This window comes from Homalodisca vitripennis, unplaced genomic scaffold, assembly GCF_021130785.1.
Source record: "Homalodisca vitripennis isolate AUS2020 unplaced genomic scaffold, UT_GWSS_2.1 ScUCBcl_7410;HRSCAF=15093, whole genome shotgun sequence".
Classification (NCBI taxonomy): Eukaryota; Metazoa; Arthropoda; class Insecta; order Hemiptera; family Cicadellidae; genus Homalodisca; species Homalodisca vitripennis.
In genome coordinates this window covers 5,542-25,973 of record NW_025783521.1, presented here as the reverse complement: position 1 = coordinate 25,973, position 20,432 = coordinate 5,542, and the positions used below count along the sequence as shown (strand labels likewise).

Here is a 20,432-nt window from a genome sequence, read left to right as displayed (position 1 = left end):
TATAGGCTGACTTCGGTTGTTTTTTGAAAAGCAGCATTTACTGAAAACCACTTGAAATAAAGGCCATATTAGTTTATTTATCAGCCGATGTATGAACATTACCCATCAGATGTCCAGCAGTACCCAGGGCTGCCTGGTACGTGAGGATGAGTGTACACCTCCACCTTGTCTGCCACCATGAAAGCACTGTAGAATCCCACCCCGAACTGACCGATCACGGTGCCTGCCTGCTACTGCACCACCCTTGCCTCTTCAGCTGCTCCAGAAAGGCCTGAAACAATCAACAATCCAGTTAGTATTGTCTCTACCAATATCCAGTATCACTTGCTTATTTTCCTGTAATCTACAATAATTGATAGCTATAAAGATCATGAAACTTTCTTTGAGCTCCTTCCTCGGAGAGAGAGTGAGAAGCACTTGGATATTTTAAAGAATTAAATACATCTCTTGTACAACATTTTATCGCCAGATAGAACTGTTAATCCATGGCTGATAGAGATTGGCTAAAATCTCACAACGGAGAATAGTGTGATAAGAAAGTTGGGATTATTGTTTACACAACCAACAGACCAATAATGCTGTCTGCATCACTAGCCACGATTAGGAACTTAAACATTTTCAAGAACCTCATGGAGCTGCCAATGCTCATACAGAAACAGATTACAAGTGAAAATGGTTTTTCTGAACTCTGAATGGCAAGAAACCCCCAACTCATTTTAACAAATTCTATTTACAAAGTGTTTCTCACGGAGGCAGAAAAAGCCAACCGTAATTGCACTGGGAAAGTTTAGCTCTTGGTCAATGTATATTTGACAGCCACAGAGAACTTCATAAATCATCTAGGATCATTCCCTGACAAATAACCAATAGTCTTATTCTTGACCTCTCAGATTTAGATGATTTCTTGTACGGAAGTCGGTGGTGTACCTATCAAGACTAGTTAAAAATGCACAATTATACATTTTTGTGCCTTTTGGGTTTTGAGTAAAAGGCTTTTAAAAATCTACAAAAAACCCAGTTTTTGGTCATGTTCTCAGTATACAGTGAACAATGCAGCTAAAACTTGGGTTTTTCAAAAACCGATTCAAAATATAAAAAACATAGTTGTGTGATTTATCGAATTAAAGAACATTTGAAATGGAAAACAATGCCACAAACTTGAGCTCTTTAGCTTTAATAGTTCTTTAGCTAAGTTGTTTAGAAAATGCTGAGATATGACCAAAAACTACCTCCTGAGTTTTTAAAAGTCTGTTACTCAAAATCCAAAGGGCAGAAAATCGTAAAATTTGGAATTTTAGCTAGTCTTGGTAGGTACAACATCCACACAAAAAATCATAAACAATCCGAGAGGTCAAGGTCCAAAATTATTTTTTCATTGGTTGAATTGAAATGGAATGACCCAGTGGTGGAACTGGTAAACTGACAGATATTAGAATGTCATGAAAATTTCTATTAACTCTCAAACAGTTAATATTCTGCACTGTACACCCGCATTTATTTAATATTTTTCAAGGAATTTTGACAAACTATTAAGTAGCACAAACAATATTCAATCAAGGATTACGTACTATACAAAATATATAAAACACAAATCTAAAAACAATTATGTAGTCAGATAAAAGAAATTAAGTTAACTACAAATATTTGTGATTTACAAACCAACTATAAAATGAAAATTTAAATGGTTAACTTCCCTTGGCTGGGGTAAATGTCCTACACAGACGCACTACAAGTCCCGACTTGGCTTGTCCAGTGTATCAATCTACACAATTTCATACTACCCAAAGTCAACATAACAATATCTACTTACTTTGGATCCAGACCGTGCTATTGTACCTAGGTTAGAGATTAGTTTCTTCTTTAGTCATGCCGACCCCTGTGTCCTGAAAACAACAAAGAGAATCAAAATGTAATATGCACTTTAAATAATCAACTATTACACTGGGCTGTAATAGTGCTCAGATCTGCAACAATCCCAAGATGCACTTGGGCCATGCTGAGTCCCTGGACACAAGTGTAAAGCACATAACTTACATTACAGTGAGTTCCACAATAGATTTCAATTGGTGTGGTAAGCGATCAGTCAGTAAGTGAACACAACTGTCAGCTTGTTATACTACAGGACAAGTTCAGTCATGTAGGCAGGATTACTGCCATCCAAGAGACAACTGGAAGTGCGGATGTCATTGCATGGGCTATCATAAAGAGTGGGTTACGGATATTGGACACGAGTCATCTAGGCCTCAGTTTATATATTGTTTATTGAAAACTTTTGGCATTAAGTGTAAATTATTAGATAAAGTAAAAGTAATTCATCCTCAATGCTGGTAAGGTGTGGATGGGGGAATATAGCGACATATTCATAGTAGTCTTAATAATTAGTTCTCTGGAATGGTGGCCTTCTTCGGTTGCGATGCCAAAAGGTTGCAAAAATTATGTAATTTTCAAGGACTTGAAATCCACCTTTTTTTAATGAAATGACTAGTATTGAGAGGGGTTGTGACTAAAATAAACATTGAATGCCTCACTTGGAAGCAGATATCAGTTAACATCCAAATTCTGACATCTTAACAATTTACTGCCACCAAAGTGGTGACTACACACATCTCGACATCTTATAGATTGGGAATTACCAAAATGAGGCAATCCAAACTCATTTAAAATTGGAGCAAACAACACATGGGAATAACCAACACATATCAAAAATGGCTTAACCAACGAGGAGCAGATATTTCCGAACCTACACAAATTGACTACAACATTTGAACTAGACGATACAAAATATTCACACACATTCGAATTTATACAATTGACGAAAACAAACGTGGGGCTGGACATCAACACAGTCTCTCTTATTTCCGAACTTACTCAATGTTAACTAAAATAGTACAAAGTATTACAACTAGAAGACATGTACGAGGAAGCAACACGGAGCAATGAGCTGAAGAGTGAATCAGATCAGCGTGTTGTTACTGACTCAGTGACATCATGCACACTGTAGACCACAACCTTGTCTCATTACATCATGTAGAAACTCCTCTTCCCTAGAGAAGAGTGGCCAGCACGGCCCCAGCCGGCGTCTGTCACTGACCTAGCACTTGTTTGCAGACAAGGACCTGAACAAATCAGTTCAGAATGTTGAATGTTTCAGGAATCAGAATCAGAAACCATTTATTAGTCATATTCCTTGAGAACAGATTAAAAGTCGAAAAATAGTGTTTGTGTTATAATGGTGTAAGTGTTGTGTTTGTTGATACTTAGTTTCTGGCATTAATTTAGGCAGTCCACGGTTGAGGGTCCCTCCTCCAGTTTTTGAATTCTTCCACTATGTAGTAGGGACGGTCGAGGAGCCAGCGTGAGATCATTTTCAGCGTCTTTCCTTTTCTTCAGTTTCTTCAGGTAGGATGTTCCAGAAATTAGAGCCTACATATGTGGGTTGGCTTTTCAAACATTGCTAGTCGATGTATTGGCAAGGTAAAGTTATTTGCTGTTCTTGTGTTGTGATTGTGAGTTTCATTACCTCTTGTTGGGTTTTGCCGCACAGCAAAGAGTATTGTTTCCAGTATATATAAGTCTATTACAGTGAGGATTTTCTGTTCCTTGAAGGCCTCTCGGCAGGAGTCTCTGGGTCCCAGACCAGTGAGGATGCGAACAGCTCTTTTCTGGAGCACTAGGACTCTCTGGAGGTTTGCCTTGGAGGTTCCTCCCCCAAACCACAAGCCCATACCTGAGGTGCGACTCGAAGATGGCATAATAAGCAGTCTTCGCCATGTCTTGATTGCAGACGTGAGTGAGTCTCCTCAGTACATATAGGGCAGAGCTAAGTTTGCTGCATAGGTTTTTTTTTTATATGGTCAGTCCATGTTAATTTGTCGTCAATTGTGACCCCAAGGTACTTAACTTTTCCAATTTGTTCTAGGTCTGGTAGCACGCATACCCTTCTTTTGCTCTTCCAATGATTAGCTGCTGGCTCTTTTTTTTTCATTTAATATTAGGTCCATTTCTCTCACAGTATTGGTTGTGCCATATTGACAGCAATGTATGACCCAACCTCAATGTGTGCAGGTGTTCTGTTTTTCAGTAAAAAAGCACTGTATCATCCGCATACATAAAGTAGTGTTGAGCAGAGATTATTTAGGTAGTCTGGCGCGGTCATTGACAAAGATGATGTAGAGAACAGGTCCCAGGACTGATCCTTGTGGGACTTCCTCTCTGTATGGGGCAATGGTTTTGACTTGATTTTCTTTTTTACACCATCTACAGTTCTAGTTATTTCAAACTGTTTGGTTCCTTCCTTGTAGGTAGCTTTTGAACCATTTGGCAGTTAGGCCTCTGACTCCCAGTTTATTCAGTTTACTTAGTAACATCTCATGGTTGATACAGTCAAAAGCCTTACTGTAGTCTAGGAAAATTGCTGATGTTGAGTTTTCCTTCTTCTGTAGCTTGGGATAATGAATTCAACGAGGCTGGCAATTTGCGGAGGTTGTGGAGTGCCCCGCTGTAAAAACCATGTTGTCCCTTCATGTGAATGTTGTTTTATGGTGAAGTGATGTAGAAGTCTGGTCAATACAATTTTCTCTAAGATCTTAGAGAAAGTAGATAGTAAGGATATTGGTCTGTAGTTCCCCTGATCGGGTAGGATCTCCATTTTTGAGTTTCGGGTACACTTGGCTAGCTTGAGTTTTGCGGGGAAAATACCTTGCTCTAGCGATTTGTTCATTATGTTAACTAGTGGCTGTACCAATTCTTCCTCACATGTTTTCACTATTGCTGGAGATATCTCGTCTGGACCAGCGGGAGTGTTTTGTTTTCATTGTCTTTATTATCTTGCTCACTTCCTGGTTGTCAGTTGGCCAGAAGAAGAGGCTACCAAGTATTGAGTCATCTAGTGTGTGTGGTACTTCTACGTCAGGTCTTTCAATATTTGCCAAGGTATCGTTGGCTATATTCACAAAGAATGAGTTCAAAATGGTCAGTGATCGTAGCTGGGTTTTCTATTGTTCTCCCATTAACATGTAGTTTAGAGTACAGTTTCATTTCCACAGCTGTTATTTGACCTTTCTTTATTGATTAATTTCCACATAGCTTTTAGATTTGTTGTCTGAGTCTTTAATAAAAATCTGCTGCTCTTTGTTTTTCTTACATTTTTTAGGTGGAGATCCATCGTATTTCGTTTTTCCTTGTATTAGCGTCGATCTTATTTTGCTCGCTCCCCGTAAGAGTATAGGTTTCTTTGGCTTTGAGGAAGCTGTCCTCTCTTCAGCTTTAGTTCATAGTCATGTATCTGAGGCTTTCGTTTTTGTGAGATTTGTTTTCTGATATTGGGGCATGCTATTTTTTAAGTTTATATGTGAGGGTTTCTATGACAACAGTCGTAAGAGGATTCAACAGACTCTTGTCCGTTTACATCTTCCCCAGGTTTTCCTTTTGTAGGAGGTGTGTTTCAGCAGCAGTATATTCCTGTTACTGAATTGTCTTCCCTCTATTACTGTTGTGGGTGGTTGAGACTTATCTTTATCATAGATGCTGCATAGCTGGCCTGTGTGATCTGAGACATAAAGCTTGTATTACTGTAGCTCTTATTTTGGAGTCCGGTTGATTTGTGCAGATCATGTCTATTGAAGTGGAAGCTGTGGTCTGTAATCCTGGTTGGTGGTAGGTTTAAGCCTGATAATGTTGTAAACTGGTTAAGTGTATCATTTAAGATTGATTGTTTCGGGCCAGTGCCTAGACAGACAACATTAATGTCTCCCCATTACTATTACTGGGCTCTTCCATGTTGGGATTTCCTCCAATACATTTGACAGGGTATCTACTGCTGTGGTAAAGTCTCCTTCAGGTCTGTACACCCCAATGATGTGGTAGTCTGTCTTGTCTATGGTGATTTTTATTCCTGCCACTTCACATATAAGCTCAGTGCTCCAGTCTGCTATGTTTAAGTTGGATGTTGCTACCTGCTAGATCTTCCCTAACATAGATGGCTGTCCCTCCTTTGAGGTGATTCTCTCTACTGAAGCTCTCCATAAGGACATAGCCGTCTAGTCTTGTTTCCTTCAATTTATTTTTGTTTAGGCCATGTTCAGTAAGTACCAGCACATCGGGATTCATAATTTGTTGTAAGAGTGTCGTTTAGTATATCTACCTTGTTCGATATTCTATCTACATTTTGATGGAATACTCTCAGTACTTCTATTTCCCTTTTACTATTTCTCCGTTGTATTTTCTGTGGTGGTGTGAGTTGTGAAATTTTCTTGTTTTGTATCTGTATTCTTTCCACTGGCGAAGGGCTAAAAAAGGTTTCTTAGTTAGTTTTGTGAGTAGTTCTATTTGGAGTTTTGATGAACAGGTTTTGTTACCGGCGTTATGGTTTGTTTTGAGGCAGTAAGTATTTCATTCCAGCAGTTTCCTGGCCTTGTCAATATTTTTTGTTGAAGAAATCTTGGTATGTTTCGCCATCCTTTAGTTTTGTGGATGTATGGGGTGGTTTTTTTTCCCCCTGAGGGAGAAAACTTTGAGAGGATTGAAATGGAGAGCTACAGTTTAGGTTCGTTTCAGCCACGGTTAGACATGCGCTTTTTCAGCTGCGGTAGTAGGCCGATTGTCTTGGATCCTGCAGTCGTTAATTTTCTCAGCCGCAGTAGCCATGTTTGTGTCAGTCAGGGTATTCCAAGTAGTCTTTACTGAGGTTTTTTCAGAACTATTTGTTGTAATGTTCATAGTTTTTCTTCTGCTGCGGTAATCCACAGGTGTCCTCAGCCGTGGTAGGTATGTGTGTCTCGGAGTCAGTCTCCTCAGCCGAGGTTGTTGTGGGAGTCATGAATAGAATCGACTCAGGTGTCCCAGTCCACTTCTTTCTGATATACTTGTGCGTATTTGGCAGCTTGGAGAGAGACACTATAAACATTAGTTTTTCTTCTTTCTGTCTGTACATTTTATTTTCTTAAGAGATTGACTATTTTGCATTGCAGTGGACGATTTATTTTTCCTGGCTCAAATCAGTCTTCAGAAACCTAAGCATTGCCTCCATCTGGTTAAGTTTTAGTTTTAATTTCTTCAAGGTCAATCAAAAGTTGTGCTGAGCTTACAGAATATTTTGTGTTGTCACTCACTGGGGTATTGGTTTGTATGTATGAGTTCTGGTATGTTTTATTTATTGCGCCCTGACTTATAATTTTCTTTTGTAGAGTAAGAATTGTATTTTTCTGTTCGTCTATTGTTTTTGATTGATTTTTGATGAGTTGGCATAGTTCAAGGTCCTGCTCCTCAGAGATAGCTTGTGTTTCTTGATGGAGTTTCTTCTCTTCTTCAAGTCGATCCTGTAATTCAGCAGTCTGTTGTAGTAGCAATTCAACTTTGTCAATGTACTTTCTTTCATTGGTTTTCCATTTCCCCTACTTTGATTCCATTATCAATAATCTGGTTTCTAGTTTAAAACTTTGCTTCTTTTAGGACATTATTTTCTTCTAACAGGGCTGATCCAATTTTCGCAGCCATTTGTAATTTATGGTCATCGTTACTCGAATCTTCAAAAGAGATTACTTTCAATGAGGCTATTTTCAAGTTCCACAATGGAGTTGTTGAAAGTGCCCAAATTTCCTGTTAAATTTTTATTAGTTTTTTGCTTAAAAGTACAGGGATGAGAGTCTTCTGTTTCATTCTCCAGTGGGCTGCTGTTTATAGGTTTTTTTGAGGCAATTTTCAGCCAGTTTTAGGGCCTCGTTAAATTTTTTCATTTTTAAAATTGTCAGGTTTGATTTTGCCAAGAATTTTTTTATTACTCCGAATACTGACATATTTTCGTTGTTTGACAAAGGCAGTAGTATTATCACCAAAAAAAAGTGACGGTACTTTATATTTTTTTCGAATTTTTTTATTTCTTTGATTACAGCTGGCCAATAGGGATAACTATACTACTAACTAGTTTTTTGACTCCTGTACATTACGACCTACATTTTCGGGTTGGTTTATAGCTGGAGTGTGGTTTACAATAGGTCTCCGCTGGTTTTACAACAGGTTTCCTGTTTACCTCCCGGCACTGATAAGCATAATGACCAGGTTCTATTACATTTATAACAAGGTTATTGTTTCTTTGTCCTCGCCCTGATGCTGTTATCCCCGGTACATTATACTTCCTATTCACATTCAAATTATTCCCTGTTTTTCCTCACGTTTGTCAGCATAACCTACATTATTCGCCCTTATACACATCTCATCCAGTTCGGAATATGTGCTCGGATTTCCCATAAACACTAGTTTATTTTCTGGTTTTCAGGATTAATTCCCACCTTAAATTAATTCCACAACATCCCTTTCCATTTATATTACAACAAAGTACTTCTACTGATTCCTTAATGTCCCTATAATGTAGTTGGATAAGCTTTCATTATATCTTTGGGGATGGTGCACCTTTTCAAATTTCAAAAGTTTCACCGCTGATGGATATGGCACGAAAATAATTCAATAATATTTCAAGCATTAATTTGACCGTTGCCATTGTCCTGTTTTATTTCTAATAGTTTCGACAAAAGAGCTCCCCTGACTATGTGAAATCGCAATCTCCATAATATCCTTCTTTTCCGTACATCTAGTTTCCTTTTTAAGTTTCAAGATTATTTTAAAGAATTCTAATAATTCTTGAACATTTAATCCATCGCAGATTTTTAAACTCTTTCAAATAACGCTCAATGGGGTTCGGTAGTTTATTATAACTTAAAATGTGGCCGTCCCGAAACAAACACCTCATCTCTCATATTTAGACCAGACTTATCTTTCACTTCCCGGTTTACTAGCCTCTTCCAGCTCACCTTCTATTTCCAGATTGGAATCAGATAACTTACGCACCAAGTTATCAGATGTTTCCTTGTCAATTTTTAGGTTTTTTATTTTTAACAACAATTCACTTAATATACTATTCCGGTTTTTCAACATGTTTAGCTATTATCCTTTTCTTCGATTTTAAACAATTTACTTAAGTTAGTCAGTCGGCGCTGCCAATGATTTATTTTTTGTTTCACACCTAACTATGTCCAATGTTAGTCCCTGTTCAAATGGATTCCTCCAGTCTACTTTCCTAATACTTGGGTTTTCTAACTTAATTTTATCCCATTCCTCCTTGAAAGCGACCTTTCCCACTCAGGTTCAAAATAATTACTATTTTACATCAAGACTTATTAATTGCCGTAACTTTTTCCTTAAATCTATCACTTTAAGACTAGGAGACACTTCCACACCTCTTAAACCTAATTTCATAGTCCAATTCCTCCTTGGTTAACAAGTCCACCTTATGTGCCATTTTAAACAGTTTAATATTAAACACTTTATAAATTTCCAGTATCCAAGCCACTTATTAATGAACAACCACTAAGTTTCAATTTTATTAAGGTTCACCAGAATATAGCAGAGTGGGCGCACTTATTTGTATAACTAAATGTTAATATACAAAATTTTTTTGTTTTTATTATGATGACCTTAAATATTTCTCGAACTCATAAGATTTAAGTAGATACTGGTGGAAATTAAAACTGCACCTTTTTAGAAATATTCAGAGTTTATTAAATCAATCCAAATTTCAATTATTAACCTTGTATTCCCACCAATGAAATGTTTTGCACAATAGTTTAAAAATTACTACTTCCTTAGGCAAGGCACTTTTCGATTTAACATGGACTCACTGTCCTCCAAATACGTGTGTATAAAATATAAAATAAGATAATAATCTTGAATAAATTTGTATGAAAGTAAAAATAAATAGGCTTCTTCTCAAAACTAATAAAATAAAAATTATAAACTTCTTTAAAATAAAATTCTCTCAAACAAATCTAAACAGTTTCTCAACAGGAATTTTTCACAAGTTCCTACAGGAATATGGTGCAGCACCCTGCAGCTCTTAATTTTAACTAGAATCCCTATAATTTCAATTAAATTTTTACGTTTGACTTTAAATAAATAACTCCTTTACAATTTAGATATATATTAGTCCACATTCAACAGAATTTGATCGTTAATTTCAAATTTCAATTCCAATTTCAAATTAATTCACTTCTTAAATTTTCAAATTTCAAATTTAGAAAAATTTAATAATTCAGTTCAAAAGTACTTAGCTCTTTTGGTCGTTGAAGGTCTTGGAGTTTGGTATTAAAAATAATCTATACCAACGGATCCTACGCCCGACACTACTTTTAAACTCGCACTAAAGAACTTTACTCTATCGCTTCTCAACTCGGAAATGGAAGCAGAGCGTGGTTTTTCTCGGCCCTGCACCGGACTACGCTCCTGTTCCTGCAGGCCTGTTTGAATCTCTCTCAACGGCAGGTTCGCCGCCCTAACAAAAGATTGAGTCCACTGTAGACTATTGTTTGGCAAATCACTGCCATCAAGTCAGGTCTAGACCAGATTCCAAGCGCGTCGTGCCTGCCGCTGGATTACAATATAAATTTACTATTTTTTTATTCCCTATCCATTTACAATTCTAAAATAAAATTTTATTTATTAAATTTTTATTTTTATTTAAAGTATACCATGTAATTGGTAATAATAACCTTTTATTTTTAGCAAATACTAAGCTGCCTACTGAGTACAAAGTGTCTGCTGACATATTGTTGGTGTCCATAGTCATTAGTTTTGTAGTATATATATATATATATATATATATATATATATATATATATATGGCTTATGTGGGCTATGTCTTGGCTTATATCTATCTATTATCAATTAGTTATGTCTAGTATTTATTGATCTCTACACACGACTAACCAGCCAAGCAGTTTATGACAGCGTGTCTGGTTTATATAGCTGTGTGCAGTTGTTTAGTTACAGCTTTGTCTACAGTTGACAGACATTTGAATACAGATGTCTGGTTATGAGAAGATATGCAGTTGTTAAATTACAACTTGTCTGGATGTTTTTAATGTAATTCATTAAGGTTTAAGGTTGCCCTCAGGCAAGTACTTTGTCTGCCAGTGCACACAGACTGATAGTCACTGTAATGTGTCAGCAGTCACATAAGTGTGATAGTGGTTGTAGTGTCTCAGATGAATATTACCAAACAAATCACTCAAAGTGGGAGTTCATGGTAAGAGCGGATAGGCCCTCCAGGCAATGATTTATAAGACCAGTGTGTGAAGTAATAAGTCAGATAGTCTTATCAGTTAGGTAACAGGAACAAGGTCAGTCAAGGCCATCCTGATTGTCCAGATTGTTGGATGTGATCTAGACTGGTTTGCACAGGTGTTCCAATACGTCACTATCTGATCTCCAACTGACTAACGTAGTATTTCCTTTTTGTTCCAGTCCTATTTTATTTTACTATGGCAGTTTAATTTTTTCTTTAAAAGTTATTTATTTAAAAGTGTGCTCCATTAAGTTATAAAAATTACTATTGATGTTTTGATATTATTGCAATCAGTTGAATGTGTCTATTCTTCTTCACTCAAGCAGACAAAAAACTGTCACAAAAACCATGTGGGTTTTTTTCATTGTATGGAAACTTGTTTCATTTAGGTGAGTTTAGATGGAAAATGTAAGTATAGCTAAACAAAATTACTTACTAGAAAATATACTTTCTTACTTAGTTGTAGAATATTTACTGTCTAATAGATGTTTAATTGTCACCATTCTTTAGAAAATCCACCAAATATGAAGGACACATAGATCACTGAGTTGACACTGAATAAGTTAACTGAATAATGTTTCAAGTTGTCGCAGTTGTTTAGTGCGACAACTTTCATGTGACAAGCCGGTTTTATGTTTTAGGCGATTTGTTGTTTGGTACTGGACTGAAATATATGAATAAGCAAGGTAATGCACACCAGACCATGTGCCTTTACAGGCTTTGCTGAGATTGCATGCAAAATTTTAAATCTATACAGGCTCTGCTGAGATTGCATGCAAAATTTTAAATCTACACAGGCTCTGCTGAGATTGCATGCAAAATTTTAAATCGATACAGGCTCTGCTGATGATTGCATGCAAAATTTTAAAATCTACACAGGCTCTGCTGAGATCGCATGCAAAATTTTAAATCTATACAGGCTCTGCTGAGATTGCATGCAAAATTTTAAAATCGATACAGGCTCTGCTGAGATTGCATGCAAAATTTTAAATCGATACAGGCTCTGCTGAGATTGCATGCAAAATTTTAAATCTACACAGGCTCTGCTGAGATCGCATGCAAAATTTTAAATCTACACAGGCTCTGCTGAGATCGCATGCAAAATTTTAAATCTATACAGGCTCTGCTGAGATTGCATGCAAAATTTTAAATCTATAAACTAATTTCAATCTTCAAGATATCCTGCTGACAGATAGCCAGACAGATAATCATAAAAAAGACGTTGAGAAAAAATGGCGTATCGTAGAACTAATTCTTGTAGAAATTAAGTTTCATGTAAAATTCAAAGTCTACACATGGAATCTTTCTCAACATATCTTGTAACATGGTACATTTAGACTTTATAAATTAAATTGGGTCATATCAGTGTTTAAATAATAAAAGCCAACACACCAAGTCACTATAAAATGATGTATGTGTTGTGATAGTTAAGGGCCCCATACACCTGCGAGTCTGGCTCGCGAGCCTGGCTCGCCGAGCCTAGCTCGCGAGCCGGACCCGCTGATTATTCACCATACACCTACGTATCTTGCTCGCCCAGTTGCAGTCATGAGTTTTTCGAAGAAGGTTGCAACTGCGGTCATAGTGTTAGATGAGCTAGGTGTATTTAAGAAGAAACGGAAGAAAAGGGTAATGTGGTCAAAGAATTGGTTAATAAAATAGAAAGAGAATTAGTCACATGAATTTAATGGAATTTTGTTAGGAATGATAGTCGCCAAGGACTATCAGAACTATTTAAGGATGTTAGTTGAAAGTTTTAACATGTTATTGGACAAGGTTAAAACGGCTATATAACAAAAAAGACAACTTATACTGCGAAACGCTATATCACCACAGGAACGCCTCACTGCTTACTCTCCGTTTTCTGGCTACCGGACGGTCTACATAATAAATGCTATCGGCAAATTTCGATACTCTTCAATAAAATGTTGTTAAAAAATCAGGGCTCATAAATAACTTGGAGTCAGCCATGTTAACTCAAAACAAACAAAATACCCATTACCCTTGGCGGAACGAGTGGTGCGTAAACGTTTGGCCTACAGTAGTGAAAACGGAATGAACAGATTTTTCGGTGGTGGGGGCACGAGTCCGATCCGTAATGCGCCATACACTGGCGAACTGATACTCGAGCCGAGCCGAGCCGAGCCGCACGGCAAGCAGTGGCGGGAGGATCCGGCTCGGCTCGCCTGAAATTTGACTCGGCTTCGGCTCTTTATTGTTCCATACACTGACGGATTTGGTCCATTTCTAGGCGAGTCGAGCCAGGGCTCGCGAGCCAGACTCGCAGGTGTGTATGGGGCCCTTTAGGCTACATGACATGTAGCAACATTGTGTTAATATGTCAGATATTTGAATATCTTATGCGTGTATTGAGTTTGTTTACAAATTTATTTTACTACACTACTTTCTTGTAGATATCATAGTTACCCATACGAGCAAAGTAAAAATATTCACTAACGCTCAGCCAAATCCCATGGAGTGAAGTGACATGCACCATCATCGAAACTCAGTGTTCCTCATAAACAAAATAAAGCTCCATGACACAATTTTAAGTTTATAGGTCAACTCGTATTCAAGATATCACATGGACAGACAGACAAAAAATGAAATTTTTCCGGCCTCACGAATGATAGACTTTGCTACAGCTCAGCCAATTACAACTTATAATTTAAAAGAGAGTTTTGATAATATATTTAATAATGTAGACAAGTTGATTATCAGAATATGTGACAGTCCCAATGATAAGCATTATCAATTATCTATTATACTGATAGGTAATGCTTCTTGTAAAACAATGTCTTACATTAAAAGGCCTAAATTACAAGATTACAAAATGGGAGTTGAGTTTTATATTGCAAACAAAAACATTTAAAAAAATATTTTTAATTCTATTGATCTTGAATATACATACACGTATTAAATGTAGTGTTGAAAGTTTTATTAGTTTTATTTCATTGTAGTTCCTGAAAATACATTTTAATTTTACTTTTAGTTCCTCAAAGTTTTTTTTGCTCTTTATTAACTAGGAGAAACCATGAGTGAAAATGAGACACAAGTATTCCGTAAGTACAGCATCACACTGTTACCTGGATGATGAAGGTTCTGTTCTGCTTGTCTGTGAAGATCCGGATTTCAGTGTTGCCCAGAGAATCTACACCAGCACCCTCGGACAAACTGAGGTACCTGAGCTTCTCCAGCGCATCGCTCGCATTCGAGCGATCAGCTCTCTGATGAATACCTGTCACAGGTTCATTTATAAATCAACACTTCATCACATTTACAATTAGAAACCATTATATAATATACTGAGTTTGTAAAAGAGATTGATTTTTTTTTTTAAACAAGTTTAGTTATTATTTTATGTAGACAGGAAAAAATAAAAGCACACATGCAATAATGGATCATGGAGTTAACCAACTGGCTTATACATTATGAAGAATGGCCAGCTGAACTGTTCATAGCTTCACCTCGACCCTCCAGTTCTACTTGAGTTTGTTTCAGTAAGTTTAAGTACAGTAAATGTATGTATAGGGAGACATCTATGGCCTAGTTAGCTATGGTTCACCACAAGACATCTAGGACAACTTACCTCCTTTTCCGAATATAGAGACTTTGCCACAATATCAAGTAACATGCGAGTTTCTGCTTGGAATTCCAACTTCTCTCCTTCCCCTAAAAAAGGTAAGTTCAATAAACTATAAAAAAATGTAAGATAAATAATTAGAAAAACTTCAATTCACCATAATATTTTAAACTAAATCTCACCAATTACAAAATAGATATATTTATTTCTACATAATCAATAATAGCGTACAATATTATTTTCAGAACCACTATTGAATATTTGTGCTAATGCCAATAAAAAACAATACCCTATAAACAAACTTAAAACCTTCATAAAAAGAGATCATATACACAAAATACAAAATCTTCTGTTAAAAAAAGGATCTTTGAAAAGAATATAAAGGTCTTGGTTGGTAAAAATGTAGTCAATTTGATAAAATATCATTAAACATGTGCCACATAACTTTAGCCCTTTTACTGCTATCAACTTTTTTAACTTGGTGTGTGTGAAAACTACCAAGATATTTTCTTATGAATAAACATAAAACAAATTTCACTTATCACGGACATTAATTGCCTTTTTCAGACAAAATAACAAGACTTGTTAATAATAAAATATACAATTAAATTTGTGTTGTGACAGAGATGACAGTACTATGGAAAACTTCAGCCAAAACACCCAAGATTTTGTAATTAAAATCAAGGTGAGGTCTTAATATCTACATTGCTAGAGCAACTGTTGTAACAGTTACCACAAAAGGAATTTTGTGTCAGATTAACCGATTGCGGATCACTGGACGAGCAACGGCCGGGCCTGAGGATGACGACCTCAGGTCGCAAAAGCGGTCCTGCTTTTAAATTTCCCTCCAAATAGTTCTTTTAATGTCTGATAGATCGGGGGATCGTCTTCACTTGTCAACTAAGAGTATTTAACAATGGTTCTACGTTTAGAGTTTTCAAAAGTTTTATAAATATCCTACAGATCGCAGTTGTATGTCGAAGTTGAAAAATCATTCTTATGAGATTACTCTCTGATTTTTAGCGCTTCTGATTGGGTGTTTTCCTCAGTTGTTATTATAATACTTTTGAGGTTAATGACACAACGAAAAGACGCAGACGTACATGTTGGCGGGTTTTAGTCTAGACAATGGCCCAGATGTTTGTTAATCGCTTCGCCCGAGCCGCTTTATTTAGACTATGATTCAGACATCATCCCTGCCACCCTGGAACCTTGCTCGCGTGTTATCTTTCCTACATCACGGATACCCAGCAGGCCCATGTTCCATCTGAACGAATACCTTCACAGCTGGAATTTTCTAGTATACAATAGCGAGCGATACTGTGGGCCACCATTGCTGTTCGTGCGGCCGCTGACCGTAAATTAATTCGTGCCCCGCGCGCCAAAAACAATACGATCCGCAATGGGTTAACCTATTTTGGAAAGTAATAGAATAGTGCATTTCAACGTAGTCAAGAAACTAAGAGTAACATTCGAGAGAGGTTGATATGAAATATTCATTTAGAGAATATTATGTACAAGCAAAAAAGTATTTGGGGTTGTAAAATATTATTTGGATATATACAAGGGGCTTGAAACTTGTGGATGACATACGAGACCTACGAGGGCATAAAGAAACCCAATGGTCATATATGCAACTCATGCGGTTGGCCGAAATCAGTACAAAACAAAACAGCAAAGCTGTAAAAACTTGCTTGTTAAGTGTTGGAATCACTGGAGCAATGAGCTACTTTCCAACTGTGGTATTGGAGTCTGTCCTGGAATGCTGAATGGGGGCAGTTTTGACTACGATAGGGACTAAAGTTTTACCATCTTAAGTGCAATAAACTTTTGAGCGGATAGGACACAGCCAATTGTCTAGAAATGACACATAGCAATAATAAAATAAATTTCATGATGCCAAAATAATTACAAATGTATGAATCCATAATACTGACAAAAAAGGGAATCTATCTCAAAAGATTTTTCTGGAATGAAAAAAATAAAATCAGTAATTGAAAGACAGCACAAATTTGAGAAATAATATGTTTTTCTTGAATCAAATTTTGTGACAATTCTGATTACAGAAAACATTACAGGTTTTGGTCACATAAACGTGTACAATAAGAATTTAGTGAACCTATGGATGAAAATCCAAAAATCATCCAGGAAACTTTCTTTGACACCACTTTTAGTGTTTAGTGTAATGAAAATTATAACCAAAACCATTAAAGTGCTGAAGAAATGTGTAGGCTACACTATTTATATTCATTAATTACAAAATATAAGCTTTAAAAACAACAACTTTTCTATCGATAATACCTATTTTCCATAATATGTTAATAAACTGTATTGCTATTACAGGTATAATAATGTAAGTTACCTTTAGGTTTTTCAGTATCTCGGTTAACGGATCGCTCATCGTTGTCAACGGTTTCAGCTTCAGCTTTTGTACTTAAGAAGAACTTTGCACTTGACACAAAGCGAGGATCGTGGGCTGTGCCAATGAAAAAAAATCACAATAAGGTCATTATAACAAAAAATCTCAATATACAACTAGATTTCATATCCTCTAGAAAACCACACTCAGCAGAAATGTATTAAAAATTTAGGTTTCTATCAGAACTTTATAATGCCACATGATTGGAGTCAAAAATTAGATGGGTTCCAAATGTCCAACATTTCCCAACATGACCTGTGGTTGATAAACCAAACTGACCCTTATACAACCCTTTGTTGCCCAGAAAGATGTTTAACAAATGCATGAATCTATAAGTATCTCCAGGCCTTATTCTCTCTCAAATAAAAAAACAAAACCCCTCCCCCCCTCAAAGAATTAACCCAGAGTAAATAACTTTAAACTATTTGCCAAATGCTTAGCACAAATATATAAAAACTATAAAAAAACTTAAATATATTGGCCCATAAAGAAATAACATGTTTTGGGGTCGGGGGGGGGTTTATTGATAAGAAGTGCATGGTACTATATAATTTCCCAATAAACTTCGGTGGTTAAATCACTAATGGAAAAAGATTTTTTAACTCAGTTTAAGTTTAGATTATTTTTGTAAATAATAATTGTTGTAATTGGTTATTTATGTAAAACATACCCATGGGGGGTTTTTTATAAATTCAAAGGGGGGTGTTTCAATTATGCTGGGGCTACCCAAATTTTGTTGATAAGAACATTGAAGTCCTAATAAATTATCCTAACAAATTTAAACAAATTTGATAACCAAATTTATAAATAAATTAATAATTGTTTTTATTACAATACCAAATTTCAGGTTTCTTAGTTTTCGATCAAATTGCTAGATGACGAGAAATCATCAAACAATAACAATTTACCATAGCAGGCCTTTGCTTTATTTTATATGTACTTTATTTAATCCTGAGTACAAATAAATATGAAGATAAAACATTTTTTTGCGCGTGTGTGTTAATAATTTTAAAAACTTTTATATGCTCAAAGATTATTATTTATGTATTAACTGATACAATTAATTATACATTATATATAACAAATTCTGTATTAGTATTTTCAAATAACATAAATTTGTTCTGAACATTGCTTAACATCAAGTATTTAATTCATTAATTATACTTGGAATCATATTCAATATAGCCCCCTACAGGGAGGAAATCCTAGAGTATTTGGACACATTGATATGTGGTCCATAAAACATAAGATTATATAAAATCAAACAGTTTTAACACAAAATAATTAATACCACAAATTCAGAAACCAACACCGCATAAAAATTATAATCCAACGTGCGCTGGTAGAGACCAAAGTAAAAGAGAAACAACCACAAACCATGTCGTGTAGGCACAATATGATTTTTCATTAAGATTTTGCAGGGTATTAGAAGTTTTACTTCTCATCCTCAAATGGCATACTTGGTGAGACAATTGGTTTCCCATCCCTACTTGTTCTAGAAAAAGTTTCTTCCCTCTTGACCTCACCCAACCCACCAAAAAGCACTACAAAGTTTGCCCTGTTGGGGGGATTTTACTCCCCCTGGAGGACCTCGCCATCCCACTACAATTCCTCCACTGTCGGAAAGCAATGAATAGATTCCTCGCGGATAGCAAACCCTTGCCAATTGAAGGGTCCATACCACGAAGGAACATTGCATCATCCAAATTAAGACTTAAAGATTTAACATGACACACTAGCCAAAAGCTCTGTTTTGTGACATTTTTATCCTGCCCGTCCAACACAACAAATAAATTATCGGATCCATGCTCTCAGCGCCACAGATCATCGTGCCAAACACGCTGGAGAGTGGGGGGAAACACCGCTGGAGGGGTAACCATCCTTCTGTACCTAACTCCAATGTTTATAACTCGTGATAACAATAGAAAAATTGTTTCTAATGATTAGACATTAGAAAAGTATTATTTATCACAAACTGTTTATACAATTTTGTTTATCTTTTGTACAATCAGGCTCTTGTGTCCATTATGATTTTCACATGTATTACTATATTGAATTTTAATCGCTTTAAAAATTAGTCCTCATATTCGTAAATGCATAATTGTTGTTCAAAATGCTATTTTAAACTACGTTATGGGCCATGAAGTGAATACTTTTTGGTTTTGTGTAAAACAAATTATGTAACTTATACCTTTTATAAGTATCAGATTATTTTAAATTTTCCATGAATAACATGCGTAACTTGAAGGGAGAATACAGTTATTGTTTAATGGGCGGACGTTTTAGATACCTATTTAGTGTAACTAGATTGAACTTATATTAGTACATAGTAACATTAACAATATTCTGTCTAAGTAAATATTGTATGTATTTAGTAATAACTCAAAAATAATTCTAATAGTCAGGTTAAAATATATTGTGCAGATCATTAAAATTATTCTTCGTTTAGCCACTTACACAAATACTTTTTTTAGCAAATATTTCCCTACATCAAGTGTCCCTCCAAGATTATTATTTAATAAATTTGAAACCATAGGAGGGCTTTTTGGCACTATGCGATACACCAAGTAGAGACTGGACTCTTAGCGCCACAGATTTGGCTGAGCGCCAACACACCAAATAAATTAATCGTATCCAGGCTCACAGCGCCACAGCTCATTAGCACCAGAAGCGCATAGCGCCAAAGTCATAGCGCCAAAGACTCATAAGCGCCACAGAGTTGGTCGGAGTGCTCACATGCCAACAAACCGAACATATAATCGTATCCAGGCCTCACTGCTGACCACAGCTCAATTAGCACCAAAAGCTCATAGCGCCAAAGCTCCGAGCGCCACAGTAGGTTGGCTCGAGTGATCATACCAGGCGCTATGAGGCCGCCCCCAAATATTGTGGGCATCTGCACTTTTGGATGTTGTTGGCTGGTGGTCAGGCGTATCCCTAGATGAGCCTTCTTCATATCATAGCTTATTGCTGTTGTCGGATAGGTCTTTATAGTGTAGTTCTTTATTTATATCTTCCGTAAGATTAAATTTTCCAGGATGGGTCAACTCTCACTCTTCTTGGCTTTCAGACTCTGTAGTGATGTTCATCTAGTACATTGAATCAGCTTGGCTTGTATAATAATCATCTGATCTTTTGGTTTGATGTTTACTTTGACTTTTTAAAAATCATTCTGTTGAACTTTGAATTTTTCCTTCATTTCTTACTATAATTTTATTAAGTTAAAATTACGTAGCTAGGGTGAACATGAACTTCGCAATTTAGTGGATTAGAGGTGATTAGTCAAAGTAGCTGGTCCCATTCCCTCACACGTCCGC

At 36.2% G+C, this 20,432-nt stretch overlaps 1 protein-coding gene across 1 annotated transcript; it reads right to left on the bottom strand.

Moving 5' to 3' along the window:
• Window positions 1-206: 206 nt before the first annotated feature.
• LOC124374167 lies at window positions 207-20,071 on the bottom strand. Its single transcript, XM_046832428.1, has 6 exons — window positions 19,852-20,071; window positions 17,059-17,172; window positions 14,703-14,785; window positions 14,200-14,351; window positions 1,811-1,883; window positions 207-271 (listed from the first exon to the last, which is right to left on the bottom strand). Exons 1-4 carry the CDS (start codon window positions 20,069-20,071, stop codon window positions 14,265-14,267), a joined length of 504 nt encoding a protein of 167 aa, XP_046688384.1. The 3' UTR covers window positions 207-271; window positions 1,811-1,883; window positions 14,200-14,264.
• Window positions 20,072-20,432: the final 361 nt, after the last annotated feature.